The sequence below is a fragment of the Cupressus sempervirens genome, chromosome 6, assembly GCF_028749045.1.
Source record: "Cupressus sempervirens isolate cs-2001-9-10 chromosome 6, ASM2874904v1, whole genome shotgun sequence".
NCBI lineage: Eukaryota > Viridiplantae > Streptophyta > Pinopsida > Cupressales > Cupressaceae > Cupressus > Cupressus sempervirens.
This window is the reverse complement of record NC_143123.1, coordinates 377774735-377790508: the sequence shown is the minus strand read 5'-3', so window position 1 is coordinate 377790508 and position 15774 is coordinate 377774735. Positions and strand designations below refer to the sequence as shown.

The 15774-nt window shown below is 34.0% G+C and overlaps 1 protein-coding gene across 2 annotated transcripts; it reads left to right on the top strand.

Annotated features, from left to right (window-relative positions):
- Positions 1-739: 739 nt before the first annotated feature.
- LOC149552637 (putative prolyl 4-hydroxylase 6) lies at positions 740-4550 on the top strand. 2 transcript variants are annotated; one of them, XM_089788210.1, is made up of 8 exons: positions 740-1078; positions 2429-2533; positions 2637-2694; positions 2795-2899; positions 3129-3186; positions 3541-3716; positions 3820-3880; positions 4100-4550. In XM_089788210.1, exons 1-8 carry the CDS (start codon positions 771-773, stop codon positions 4396-4398), a joined length of 1170 nt encoding a protein of 389 aa, XP_089644336.1. In that variant the 5' UTR covers positions 740-770; the 3' UTR covers positions 4399-4550. The 2 variants fall into 2 exon arrangements, with proteins under 2 accessions (XP_089644336.1, XP_089644337.1); XM_089788211.1 differs by having other exon boundaries at positions 741-1078; positions 2664-2694.
- Positions 4551-15774: the final 11224 nt, after the last annotated feature.

The following is a 15774-nucleotide window of genomic DNA, read 5'->3' as shown; positions in this document are numbered from 1 at the left end:
ATTTATCTTTATTTGCCCCTCAATGCTCTATCTGTGAATCTATTTTTCTCCCTTTTCTTCTCTACCTTCCTCTTCATGTATGCCCATGACTCTCTTTGCCATCCATCTCTCCCTCTTATATTTCCACCCCTCCATATTTCTCATTAGTCTCTTACCACTCATTAACTTACCATATCTAGCTGCCTTTCACATATTCAATATAGAATACAAATTAGATTTTCCCTCTCTTCTTTTTTCTACTCTATTTATACTTTAAAATCTTGATAAATTTTTTTAACCATATTCTCTTCAAACTCTCACTATCATTCTCTCTACTCCCACTCTATAATGTATATCCCTTCTAAATCTCACTATCATTTTCTCAATATCACCCTCTATATATATTTACTTTCCACATATTTCCATGTTGGTCTTTTGTTCTGTAAAATATTCCATAGATAAACGTAAATGTTATTCTACAACTAGAAGCTTATATAGTTGACTATAAGTATTACTCTATAGCTACAAGTTCTCCATAGTAGAAAGTACATATTATTCCATCCTTAGAAACTTCCATTAGTTCAATATTCCTATCTCTGGATTGAACCATTTTAATATTGATGAGTAGCTAAATTTCTCCAAAATTGTTTTAAAATAGCTTTACTTTGGTATAACATATCTTTTCCAATAAATAGTTGGACGTAAAAGAAAACAGACAAACTTTTGAATCATCAGTTTTTGTTGTCCAAGTGCCCACCAGATTCTAAGCAAACTTAAAAGATAAAAGTAGAATGGGAAAAAAACGAAATATTTGGTCGAAATCCTATTTACCCGCTGCTACACCTGCAAATGCATTGAATATATTTCTGTACCATGCGAACAAGGTGTCGTTTGAAGTGTTCAGAGTATCATTTGAGTGCTTCATATTCTCAGATAACAAATCAAAGTCGAATATTTATTTGGTGTCCAGAGCTTCGTTTAATCTTCATGATTTGGTCATGGCGGTACTTACAGTAATGATGTTGGGGATATGTGTTGCACTCTATTCTACACAATCTGCACACTCTGCTCTTGAGCTCCCAAGAATACTCGGTCAAATGTAAGCCCACTATTTGTTCTACAAAATCAACAGCTTTTATCTTTGTGCTCTGAGTTTTTCATTGTTTTTATAAAGAAAATTTTGCCCTTTCAAGAGCTTTGAATAAGGGTATAGTTTAGCTCAATTGTTTTTATAAACTAATTTCTGGCCGTTTTGTTAAAACCTTTATAGAGCAGGATAGTATAAATCTGTAAGATCGTCTTATTTCTATAGGAGTTCGAAATTGAGAGGGGGTCTTTATTTAGAGGCTAATTTTTTTGTGATATTGCTATTATGATTTAATTGTGTAGTTTTTGAGTTAAATTTATTGATCTATGTTTCACGAGTAGCCATTGGCACTAAGCTATCTATCTCATAAAGCACTGGGACTTCAGCCAAGGTCACTCATCCCAGTACTACTTCAGCTTAGAACCCGCTTAACTACAGAATTTGTCCATGGTTAAATCCACTTTGATTAATTTTTTAGTGAATTTAATTGTATGAAGTTTATTTATTCTGATTATATTTCATATCTATTATTGAAACAAAAGAAACATAAGAAACTAAAGTAAAGATCCTATCTTTTACAAAGTATGGAGACAAATTTAGACCTGAACCATGATCATAAAGAACACAAAAATCTATAATAACCTGCAAGATCTAAAGAGATAATAAGAAGCACAATAATGAAATGAGCCTAAAGGACATCACTGAATTAAAGAATTAAAGGAGGAGAGTGCATATGACAAGAGTAACTGGATCAAATCAAAAGTCAAACCCAATACTCAATGAGTGGTCGTGAGTCCACTCCCATGAAGCTATGATGAACTTTGAGTTAGTTCATTTTTTGGAAGGGTTTGTACTGTTTTGTCTGTTATGATTTTATAATTATTTTTCATCTTATTGTATTTTGGTGTCTAACTATGTTTCATGCTCTATTCTTGGTTTGCTCAAAATTCTGGACCCTTTCAAAATCCTGCTTACCTAATAGAAAACCAATGTGAACCTATTTATGCAAATTATAAAATCAGTTTTGATGTCCCTATTAAATAATCTTAAAAATTGATTAAGAATAAACTATCATTATATAAATATAAATAGTTTAGCTTTGATAAAATAACCTAAGAAGTTATTGTGATGGATCTCTTTATTGTAAAGAATAAACGCATTATTTCTATTAATATTAATAATAATTTTATATTAGTTTTTTAATTTGTCAAGTTTAGATCGGCATCCACTTTTTAGGCTTTTCTTGAATTTTATTCTTTGTTTGACATCTGGATTTGCAATGTATCTACTACACATGAGCAATTTAACTTCAAATGTATACAATCTTATTTATAATTTCCTGAGTTTGATATTCTTTGTTAGGAAGAAAATGTCAGTAAGAGCTCAAAGTGATGCATTCAAATATCCCATTGATGAATCTAATACCTTCAATCCAACTCGTGTAACTCGCTTGTCTTGGAGACCCAGGTTTGAGACTGAATTGAATACATAAAATGGTTAAATTAGGTTAAATATCAATTTGTTGTTTGCATGATATTTGGGTGTTATAATTTCTTTGTGGTTGAGACAGGACTTTTCTGTACATGAATTTCCTCAGGGATGAAGAATGTGCCCATCTAATTGAATTGGCAAGTAAATTATACAAAGTTCTACTATAAGAAACCTTTATAAAATATGGAATTGTCTGTGTATTAAATATTTCCTTACAGTTAGGAATGTCAACTTCAGGCAAAAGACAAGTTAGAGAAATCAATGGTGGCAGATCATGAATCAGGGAAGAGTATTATGAGTGAGATTCGAACAAGCTCAGGAATGTTCTTAAATAAATCTCAGGTATGTTGGGCTCATCCATCAATCAAAGCCTGATTTTAAAATGTAGAAAAATATGAGACTATTCATTATAAATTAGCTGGATGAAATTTTAAGCAGGCACTTGGGCTTTACCAAACATCCATATTACAGATTATATTGATTAAAATCATGTAATAAGTAGATCTTTCCAGGCTTACGTTTACTCCTCTACAAAGGCTGTTTATTGGCATTGCTTGTACACTTTTATTAGGATGAAATTGTTGCAAGGATTGAAGATAGAATAGCAGCCTGGACCTTTCTTCCAAAAGGTAATATCATGTTTTTCATGTTGAAAAATGGTATTAACCTAAGTCTAATTCATGATGTATTGGTAGAATTCTGTTAAACATTTGTTTTTAAGAACTTGTATCATTCTGATGATGATTATAAAATACTGTTCCATTTTTATAACATTGTAAATTCTTGTACAACTTCTCATGAAAAAAGAAATTCATTAACTAGTTTCATTGAATGTAATTTTACTGGTTCAGGCCAGGCCCTTCCCACTTTATTTAACCAAGATTTCAATCATGAAATGACCTCATTAAAATGTAAACCTCAATTTTTCCAATATCTTGTTTGCAAGTTTCTTTCATTAATATTTCTTTTATTGGTGTTTTTAGAGAATGGCGAGGCAATACAGATTTTACATTATGAAAATGGCCAGAAATATGAACCTCATGTTGATTTTTTCCATGATAAGTTTAACAAAGAGGTGGATGGTCATAGAACTGCCACAGTGCTCATGTATTTATCAGATGTGATCAAGGGGGGTGAGACTGTTTTTCCCTATTCAGAGGTTAGTTTCTTTTCATCAAACACCCACTTTATGTTTAATCCATATCATAACATGTAAGTGAGCTCTTACAAATATTATTCAATTATCTTTGTTGGGTAGTCAGGAAAGTGATGGCCAATTAAAAGACAGTTCTTGGTCAGAATGTGCCAAAGGTGGATATTCAGGTATAAATACTTTGGAATTTTTTTGGGTCTCCAAATGAACACTGACTAAGCATTCATGTTTACATTTAATAATCTTAAGGGTGAAAGATGAAGTGAAGCTTACATTCTTTATGTTTATCAATATAATTTATTTTCTAATTCATAGTTAAAACTAAAATGATATGTGAGATGATTGTAGTACAAGTGAAAAATGAAATTCATGTTGTTTTTTTAATACAGTGAAGCCAAGAAAAGGTGATGCTATTCTGTTCTTCAGTCTTCTGCCAAATGGGACAGCTGATGAAAACAGTCTGCATGGAAGCTGTCCTGTTATGGAGGGAGAGAAGTGGTCTGCTACAAAATGGATACATGTGAGGGCATATGACTTCATTAAAATGGGCACTTCTGATGAATGCATTGATGAAAATGATGATTGTGCTAAGTGGGCTGCTGCTGGGGAATGCATGAACAACCCCACCTATATGATTGGCACTCCACATTCTGCTGGATGGTGTAGAAAAAGTTGTCAAGTTTGCTGATTTGCTTTTCAATAAGTATAATATTATTGCTAAATATTTCAAATGTAAATGACGAGCCTTAGTGGGATGTTTAAACCTTCTCACAAATTACATACAATTTTGTTTTGTGATTTTACTTATTTTATTACATTCTACAATTTTTCAGTTGGAAAGTGGGAGGCTATTAGGCAGCATAAAAGTGACTTCTTTTAAAACCTCTATCCTTTAGTTTTGATAGTTATTTATTTATTACCATTTTAAAAAAAATTATTTATTTTTTATTTAATATTTATATTTATATTTTTTTTAATTATAAAATTTTAAAATAATACATCAAAAAATTAATTTGATAATTGTCTAGAATTCTAATAAAATAAAATAATAATAATTATGCAGCCTTTAAATATTTATTATTATTATTATTTAAGTTGAATGGTTCTTAATGAGCTCATCAGGAATCAAGTCTTGTGGAGTGCATGGCTCCAACACTACAAGGGATACGACCAAAATCATGCCTTGGGTAGATTTTGACAAAATGGATACCTCTCAGCCCTTGGCTCTTAGTCAAAGAGGTTCTTTGAGCCTTCAACAAAAAAAATGTAATCTAGTAAAGGGGTTGATCCTTACACCACCACTGTCCAAAACAACTATTTACAATGTTACTCCTATATACATCAAATGTTGTCATTAGTGCAAAAGGATAGTCTGTGAGTACATAGGATATTGGTCGGTGAACATTATTACCGAGCCATAGTGAATTGACTGAGTCATGGGAGAAGAAAAGAATGGAACATGCAGATGTAACCGAGTACTATATATACTAAGCATAAATGTGTACACTGAGAGAAGGCTTAACTGAGTGAGACAAGCATGATCGAGCATTATGATCATTGAATGTCAGCACGTCTGCCAAGCACAAACAAGGTGTTTACCGAGCTACATAGGAAGAACATAAAAGTTTGTAATGTTATTGAAATTTATGTATTTCAATTCCATCGAGTGGGAAAAGTTGTTTACAAGGATCGAGAGAACATTTGGTAAGATTTATTAGGAAGGGAGATTTGACTATGATATTCCCAAAATTGAATATGAACCAATGGAATAAAAGGAAGGTAAAGGAGATGATAAGGATGAACCTAGATCATAGATCTTGATTACTGGTGTATTCTAGAAGTTTCTTGAACCCTAATTAGATTATGGATCAAAGATATATTTCTTTATAAAGACCTATGGAGAGTAGTTTAAGGTTGTTTTTGTTGTTGTTGTTATGATGAGAAGGGATAAGTTGATCAATTAAAAAGGTGAATCTATTGCAGATCAAAGTAGTATGCAACAACAAAGGAAATAACTGGGTATATCAATCATAGGAGGTGATAAAGTGTTAAGCATAAGTAAAATCTAGACAACAAAGTAAGTTGCACTCAATCAAATCAAGTTCATTGTTACTTTCTTACCATTGCAGCAGATGTATCCTTTAACATGGTAGACCTAATAGTCTTATTGTAAATCTCTTGACCGAGTGCACACATTGTATAGTGTTGTAAAATCCTTGAGAAAGGTGGATTTTGATAGATCCTATTGTATTATTCCTAACAGAGTAAGTCACCAGAAGTGAAAACTTTTGTAAGCCCTAACATGCAACCGCTTGCTGTAGTAGTGAAGGATTTGTGGGTGCCATCCCCACTACATTTTTCCCTCTAACCAAGGGTTTATTCATGACCAAAATCTTTGTGTCATGTGTGATGTTTAAACAATTTATGTTTATGTGCATATGGTGAGGTAGATTAATTAGTTTACTTTTATGAAGTTTATGAAGTTGAGAAAATACATGTCTACCAAGCTCAAAAAATTATAAGGGCTAATATGTTTTGAAAGGTTTAAAATTTTTAACGATACAAATTCACCCCCTACCTCAACATCTTTCATTTCCATAATATTTCAACATGCAAAAAAGTCAAGAAAGATCGTTAGAAACAAACTAGTACACAACTTCTAGTCCACATCAATAATAGGTAGACAACTCACCCACCATTTGGGGAGGTGAGTAAGAGTCTGCATATTGATTTTTTCCACCTTTGGACAATTTCAAGCCTTAATTTCAGTAGGGTCCCAACTACAAGAGGAATGTGGAAGAGCCCATTTCAAGAGAGAATCAACAAAAATAATAGAATATTGACAATGTTTTATCTCAATAGTCAAGCCTTGATGTGAATCAGGAGCAACAATATTTATAGAAGGTTGTACATGGCTAGAGTGGACCACATCAACAAAAAGAGGTGGGGTTAGATCCATTAGGCCACAAAAGGATAGTTCAATAGAAGCATAACATTGAGAGGAGTCATCATTACCCTATGGAGAGTCATTAGAGGAAGAGTCAGATGTACAAATAGTCAAATAATTATCATTTGTGTCCCTCCAAAAAGTGATGATGCCTCTTTGACATGAAAAAAGATAATATATAACCAAATATCCTATGGAGAAACATTGATGACTCCAAAAGGGGAGGTCTTCATAATCTAGCAGTTGAGCCCATGACCTATCCCCTACCACGAGAACTTGCTCTCGAAGGAGAGGATTGGAGATGCCAATGTCAACTAGAATGTGAGGAAATGTAGAATGACCTATAATACACCTCTATTAGTATATGTACTTTGGGTTATTTTGGAATATAAGATTTATCTTAACAAATAACACATGGGACTGAATCAATGGAGGAATTGTAAGGGAGTATTTAATTATATGTTTAGGTTTAAGAATTTCAATCCATATGACATCTATCCACTTGAAAAGTTCCTAAAAGGTTCTATAGGGTCTTGATTTGATTAATGCATCAACTGAATTATTAATAGTTAGAAGTATCTCTATCCTTAATGTACTAGTTGGGATTTCTTATGATGCTTAGAACTTGTTTTGTATTGTACATTGATCATAGTATGCTGTTTACATGTATCATTAAAAGTGTACCTTGATTCATATTTATTCAATATCATGTTTTCAATACCTTGGATCATGCTTTATATGTTGTTTGGATTTCAAATTCAATGTTACGCTTGGACATATTGCTAATGAATAAGTATGATTTGGTTTTAAGCCAACTCAACTAATAGATTATGCTTATGTACATATATGAATGCTTATTTTATTTGGTGTGACTTTTGGATGAGGGGAGATAATTGTAGTCACTTCTTTAGGAGATATACACTATATCACACTCCTCCTTCCTTGCATGTCAATGTGTGTGTGTGTGGGTAAGTGCACCAAGTGGTGGTGCCAAAAAGATGACACCCATTTTTTTCTAACTTTCAATAGTGCATACACACTTTTTAAAAACCCAAATTATTATAAATGGGTTGCAAACCCACAGCCCATTCATTTTTTCCTCATTTTCCAACTTCCTCTCCTCATAGTGCATATGTGAATTGAGAAAATTGAAGATTTTCACCACCTACCTCGTCAATATGCCTCCTCGTCGTTGAAGTTTGAGATCACGATCATGCGGTGTGTTGTCTAACCTTCTTTTTGCATTGTTTTATATGTTTTTGGCATTGTTTTGTAGGTTTTTTCAATTTTTTAAAAAGTTTGTTTATATATTTAGATTGCAATTGATTTCTTATTAGGAAATGTGAATAATGAACCAGCAAATTCTCAACAAGATCAAAACCAAAACCCTCAACAAGATCCAAACCAAAACCCTCAACAAGATGAGAATCAAAACCCTCCACAACAAGAACAAGAAATTTTGCAACCTGACCAATTGGAAGACCTCCTCCTAGCACACAAGAAAACATAATAAATGAAATAGAAAGAGGCAAAAGTGAATTAGAAGCACTCATTGGTAGGTTGGAAGCTTGTGGACAAACCAATCCAATGAGAGCTCAACTGGCATCCTCCCTCGAGTCCATTAAGACTCACATAGCTTCTATTAGTGGTTGGTTAGATATTTGGCGAGTTAAGAAGGATGAGCAAAAAAGATATTATGCAAACAAATTATCATATTAAGATGTAAAAAATAAAATAAAATACCAAAAGGTAGAATTTGTGCATTGTTTAGAAATCCTAGTGAACAAAATACTATTAGAGAGATAACTAAATGGTTCCCCATCTATTGGTGCATACATGATGGTATTAGAAATAATTTTTGGGATAGATGGTGGATGGTTTTTGATGCCCCTCCTTGCAACAATCATGAGGTCCCAATGCATTTCTTAAGGAAATTGTGTTGTGAGTTTGTCCTTGGGGAGATCCCTAATTACTTTGATATATTAGAATCTCAAGGTAGAGGTGGGAGGTCATCATTTGAGAGGCTAGGGGCATGTCATGACCCTAATGTAGTTAGGGCACCTGTGGTCAAGCCACAGGGTGAGCATGTGACTATTCCTTTAGTTGTGAAGGAACATGTAAAGGCCAACACTCTAGGGACTATTAATTCTTTGACACAGACCCTCATTCATTACACAAGTCCATTAGTTGAGGAGAAGCCTTCTACACGTTGTAGTCACATGTTCACATCATGTGGATCCTTATGCACATTTGGCAGTCATGCTAGAGATGGTGTAGATGATGGGCTAGTCACTAATCAATTCTTGAATGAGACATTTGGCATTGATACACAGGTAAATTACAATTTTAATAAACTAATTTTATCACATTTCATATGTATAGTGAATGACTAAATAATTAGCATGTATTGACATTGTTCAAAATTTAGGGTCAAAGTGTTGGCGGCCCTAGTGGCGATCCCCCAACCTCATTTTTTGTTCCATTAACGAGTCCAAAGGTATGTATTGATTTAATCATTTAAATTAATACATATATTTATTAAGTAATCATATTAAGGATTGACAAAAAAAATTATGCATGTGCATCAGTTCTCTACAGGACCACCGACATTCACTATGAACTCCGAGCCTAGACGTGATACGAGCTTTGTAGAGGTACATTTGTTTCATGTTAATTTAATTCATTTGATTATATTTTTTTTATGTTTCATGTTACATGTAACATGTATTATATGACATGCAATTCTTGACATCTGAGACTCCCCATCTTCCACAGTCTGTCGATCGTGGAGTGGTTGCAGCTATGGCTAGTTCACAGCCATTGACTAAGGTATGAAAGAATTTTCTTGGTTTTAGTTGTTATTTATAATAGTTAGTATCAAAATTTCTAATGTTATTCATAAGTGATTATATTGATTGAATTTTTGTAGGGTCTTGTTACATCCGATCATCCATGAGCCTTCAAGGTGGACTTGCAAAGTGACTATTTGATGGTGGTAAGAAAATAATTAATTTTGTGTATACATATATTTGATTTCAATGTATAATAATTATTGATTCATATCTACTTTGTTTGTATCAGCTCGAGTTAGAGAAGAGCCTCAATAAGATTACGAGTGAGCGTGTGAGGAAGACCCCATCATCGCCATCATCTCCCTCCACATAATGATTGAAGACCTCTAGAGATTTGTTTCCTTCCCCTCGTGGGAAGGAGAAGATATAGTTGATAGACATACATGCATGGGCATCAATGGATATATATGTTGGATTTTATGTCAGTGGACATATTCGATATACATTTGATGTATATATGACATTTTATATTTGATGTATGACATTTATTTGATGCATGACACTATTAGACTTATGATATTATTGGTTAATAAATGATATGTTTTTTCATGTACAACATTATTGGTTATCATAATATATTATGTGTTTGTTAATGCATGACATTATTGGTTATCATTTTATATTATATGTTTGTTAATGTATGACATTATTGGTTATTATAATGTATTATATGTTCCTTCATGTATGACATTATTGGTTATCATAATATATTATATGTTCGTTCATGTATGACATTATTGGTTATCATAATATATTATGTTGTTGCATGGGTACTTGTACCCACACCCTTGGTACTCATACCCACATACCCAAGTACCAGGTACACATATCCCAAGTACCGAGTACTCAGTGGAGAGCATCATAGACAAGGACCTTGATTAAGATTTTGGATTTTTTTATTTTGGTTTTTTGTTTATGTATCAACTCATTGTTTATCAAGCTTAATTCAATACCTAATCAGTTTGAAACATTGATAGAATATTGATTAACAATAAATTTTATCACTGTTTAAGCATAAGTTATCATTTTTAATATGTCATCGTCATATGATTTATGATCTTGTTCATGTTTAAAATTTTCCATCTCTGTTATTTGTTTATCAAGCTTAATTCAATACCTAATTAGTTTGAAACTTTGATACAATAGTGATCAACAATAAACTTTATCAGTATTAAAGCCATAAATTTATCATTTGCAATATGTCATTCTCATATGATTTATGATCTTGTTGTTCATGTTTAAACCTACCTTCTATGTTATGCATATAAACATTTATCATAAATTATTATTACAAACATATAAAAAATCTGAAACTAAAAACAATACATTACATTTGCAAACTTTATCACTATTCTTGGTTTGAAAAATCATTGTCATGACTCATAAATTTAGGTTTTCTATAAGTATAAAAGTATCAGTAAAAATAAAGTTTGACATACCCAAGTACCCCCATCTCCTATTATAAAAAATAGCTATACCCATACCCGTACCCATACCCGTACCCAAAGTACCCTAAGTACCCCTATCCCCATGCAACCTTGTATATTATATGTGGATCTTGGTGTTTTTTTGTACACCTATGTGGTCTATATAATCTTTTGCTACTTAGAACATCCCTTGACCTTGCCCAATCTCCTCACTAGATTAACTAATCCCAACTTGCATCATCATTCCCTTACTCTTCTAGGAATAGTATCCCTCCAAAGGTTTTATAGGTCTACTAGGGTACCATAGCACTCCCTAGTCCAACCAAGGTTTCCATGATGTCTTAAGGTGTTATTTGAACACTTTTACTATGCTTGAATGAATAACAACAATGGGTTTGTACCCAATTTCAAGATTTCTTCACAAAAGGGCTACAAGGAGAGCCCCTAATTAGGCCTCCACCCAGATTTATAGGGCCAATAGCTCCTTTGTTTTAGAGTTTTGACACTCGATCCTTAAGAAAAATTGATACATAGGACCCATGCTCAAGGATTTTTAGGGTCTTAGGGTGCGTACAGGCTGTACAACAAAAATTGAAAAATTGAGGGTTTGGTAGGGTTTTCTTGGCTACCTGCTATCCCCACTTTTAATACACCTTGCACACTTCATCAAGAATCCTTCTCCACAAGTTAGAACCTCCTCAAAACCCCTCTTCAATCTCTCAGAAGGGAAAGTCTTCATTCTTCAAGCTTTGCTCTCGAGAGCTCTTTCTTTGCTGACAGTCCCTAGCCAGGTATTGCCTAGCTCACCTAGGGCTTGGTGAAAGAATTATTTGCACTCACTTTCAGGGGCCTTGCTTGCATAATATAATACATTAGGTTCTATAGCCTTGTAATCCAAAAGATCATGGAATTTCCGTAGTGGAGACAAGACTTGAAACCCTTTCATGATAAACAACTCCAAAATTGGTAGCATACAAGTATCTTTGAAGAAATTTACAAAACCTTTCAAAACTTGGTCACAAACTATAACTAATGCATGGAAAATGAAAAAAAAACAATAAGACAACTACACCATGAAAAAAAATGATAATAGCCATGTGATTTTCCTCCAAATAAGATTAAAAACCAGTAAAATTTGTGCTAAAATAGTCACAGTCTGCTACATACATTCCATCAATACATATTCATACAAGAAATGAGTTGCCAACCCTTGATTAGGGTTCCTCCAAGCATAAATAGGTTGCTCCTTAGGTTAGAGATAGGTTTTAGGGATTTTTAAAAGCTTCTTTACAAAGTACATGAAAATATTATACCTATGTTGGAACCCAATATTGGTTTTCATGACAAGAAAGAAGATATTCTTAGTCAGTTAACTATTCTTGCTTGGCAGTCTAGGAGAACTTGAGAAGATTAGCATAGAGCTAGTAGAGTTCTTAGGGAGGAAGAAGATATAGATGATGTTCTTACACAACTACAACAACAAAGAAAAAGACAAAACCGAATAACCTCTAGAAACCAAGAATCCCAAATATCTTAGTCTGTGAATTGTTGTTAGGAAAATTGGAGTTTGTATTCTCTAGACAATACAATAGATCTCAAAAAAGGGAAGGTATCCCTGATTCTATATTTCAATAATTACAAGACCTTAACTTCTCACCAAACCTTATAGGGTCTAGGAGAAAAGAAAAAAATAGACCTTCATCTCTTTTGAAGGAAACCCAATCAACTCCCACCCTGCTATTTGGAATACTTAAACTTTACATGGGACAAATCTTCCCCCTAAAGTCACTATCTCAACTCTAATTTCTGTAATAGAACTACTCAAATGAAAATTTTCTTTGCGAAATAAAACAAAATCATTAATTCCTCAAATATTTTCCTTTTTTAGATTTCTTTGTAAAATAAGTGAATAATCATAACGAGATGCAATCAAATTGTAAACTCTAGAAAAAAAGCATACATAGTAAAAAATATTCAAGCACAAGAGAAGTAGAGCATTTCCAAATCTCAACAATAGTAATGGAAAGATGAAGAAAACTAAATCTTACAAACAAAAAGGAAACCATAATTTAAGATGTTTTCTGTTTGCAATTTTTGTATCTCCAAGATTTGAATACCTAGAAGATTTTTTATATCATGTTTACAAAATTATTCATTTACAACTGTAAATAAGGAAGCCATTCATACAAGATTTTTACTCACCAATTGAGTAGAGAAGTTTCCTATCATGACCTTGCGAAATGAGGCTCCATCAGATTTCAAAATCAAAGATAAATGCAAATACAAATAATTATGCATGCATTGTTCACATGCCATTTATAATAACAACTTCCTTACTTGCTCTTGTCACATTTCAAATTTTGTGACCTGTAAATTCATGCACTTGTTAGAAGTTACTAAAAAATAATCACTATTGGCAAGAAACAAATTAAAAATCTCTGAAAGTTTCCATAACCTTTAGAGGAGGTATGAATCGATTCAAATAATGAAACAGAGAGGCAAATGATTTCCAAAATATTTTCTTTGTATTAGCCAACACTATAAGTTTTAGCATCACCCGAGATGGCATCACAAAATCAAAATGGAGTAAGATCTCCAAAACTAGAGAGAGGTTATTGTAGGTCTCCACAACACAATTTTATAAGACCTAGAATTGCATTCATACCTCGCACGTCCTATCAAAGATTGCTGCCCTATGGAATTTAGTGACCCTTAAGGACATTTCGATTTGACATGCCCGAGAATGTTTGAGTGCTCAATGGAACAAGAAAAGCTTGGAGATAGAGTTTACCCAACCACCCAGAGCTAATAGAATAGACAGTTCAATCCCATGATGAAAGGTGAGATAGATTTGGTAGTTGGCAACTTTGTACTAGCCAACACTATGAGTTTCACCATCACTCGAGATGGCGTTGCAAAATAAAAATGGAGTAAGATCTCCAAAGAGAGAGAGAGGTTATTGTAGGTCTTTCTAACATGGTCCTATAGGACCTAGAATCACATTCATACCTTTCACAAGCTCTGAGATATGCCCTATCAAAGATTGCTACCATATGGCATTTAGTGACCCTTAGGGATGTTTCAATTCGACGTAGCTGAGAATGTTTGAGCACTCAACAAGATAGGATGAGCTTTGGGATAAGGTTTACCTAGTCAACTAGAGCTAATGAAATAGATAGTTCGATCCAACAACGAAAGGTGAGAGGTAGTTGGCAACTTTGTACTAGCCAACACTACAAGTTTCAACATCACCCGAGATGGCATTGCAAAATCAAAATGAAGTAAGATCTCCAAAAAATGAGAGAGTTTATTGTAGGTTTGGATGCAACAGGGTCCTATAGGACCTAGAATCGCATCCATACCTCGCACAAGCTTCAAGAAATGCACTGTCAAAGATCACTACCCTATGGCATTTAGTGACCCTTAGGGATGTTTTGGTTTGGTGTTCCTGAGAATGTTTGAGTGCTCAATGGGATGGGATGAGATTGGGGAAAGGGTTTACCTAACCACCTAGAGCTAATGGAATAGATAGTTCAATCCCACAACAAAAGGTGAGAGAGATTTGGTAGTTGACAACTTTGTATTGGCCAACACTACAAGTTTCAACATCACCCGAGATGGCATCGCAAAATCAAAATAGAGTAAGATCTCCAAAGAGAGAGAGAGGTTATTATAGGTCTCCACAACATGGTCCTATAGGACCTAGAATCACATCCATACCTTGCATGAGCTTCGAGATATGCCCTGTCAAAGATTGCTACCCTATGGCATTTAGTGACCCTTAGGGACATTTCAGTTTGGTGTGCCTGAGAACGTTCAAGTGCTCAATAGGATAGGATGAGTTTGGGGATAAGGTTTACCCAGCCACTCAGAGCTAATGGAATAGATAGTTTGATCCCATGAAAAAAGGTGAGAGAGATTTGGTAGTTGGCAACTTTGTATTGACTAACACTACAAGTTTTAGCATCACCAGTGATGACATCGCAAAATTAAAATGGAGTAAGATCTTTGAAAAGTAAGAGAGGTTATTGTAGGTCTCCGCAACAAGGTCATATAGGACATAGAAACACATCCATATCTTACATGAGTTTCGAGATATGCCTCGTCAAAGATCGCTACCTTATGGCATTTAGTGACCCTTAGGGATGTTTCGATTTGGTGTGCCCGAGAATGTTTGAGCGCTCAACAGGATGAGACAAGCTTGGGGCTAGGGTTTACCTAGCCACCTAGAGCTAAGAAAATAGATAGTTTAATCCCACAACGAACGGTGAGGAAGATTTGACAATTGGCAACTTTATACTGGCCAACACTACAAGTTTCAGCATCACCTGAGATGGCATCGTAAAATCAAAATGGAGTAAGATCTCCAAAAAGTGAGAGAGGTTATTGTAGATCTTTGCAAAATAGTCCTATAGGACCTAGAATCACATCCATATCTCACACGAGCTTCAAGATATGCCCCATCAAAGATCATTGCCCTATGACATTTAGTGACCCTTAGGGACGTTTCGGTTCGATGTGCCTGAGAATGTTCAAGTGCTCAATAGGATGAGACAATCTTGGAGCTAGGATTTACCTAGCCACCTAGAGCTAACAGAATAGACAGTTCGATCCCACGACCCTTTTTTCACTAAGTTGCAAATTTGAGCAACTTTTACAACTTTCAACAATGCAACTTTGCACAAAAAGTGCAATTTTTACATTTTTCACTTGATTCCACTTCTAAAACTTGGAAAAGGTTTGGAAAAACTAAAATAAATTATTTCCAAATTCTTAGCCCTTCACCAATTTTCAAACTCCTGCCATTCACGAATCAACATGCTACAAGAGGTCAAATC

Excerpts from the sequence above, each read along its gene's own strand:
- LOC149552637 (XM_089788210.1), top strand. The coding sequence starts at position 771 with ATGGGAAAAAAACGAAATATTTGGTCGAAATCCTATTTACCCGCTGCT. Across the intron at positions 2,534-2,636 it reads CGCTTGTCTTGGAGACCCAG|GACTTTTCTGTACATGAATT; the intron begins GTTTGAGACTGA and ends TGGTTGAGACAG. Across the intron at positions 3,881-4,099 it reads TGCCAAAGGTGGATATTCAG|TGAAGCCAAGAAAAGGTGAT; the intron begins GTATAAATACTT and ends TTTTTAATACAG.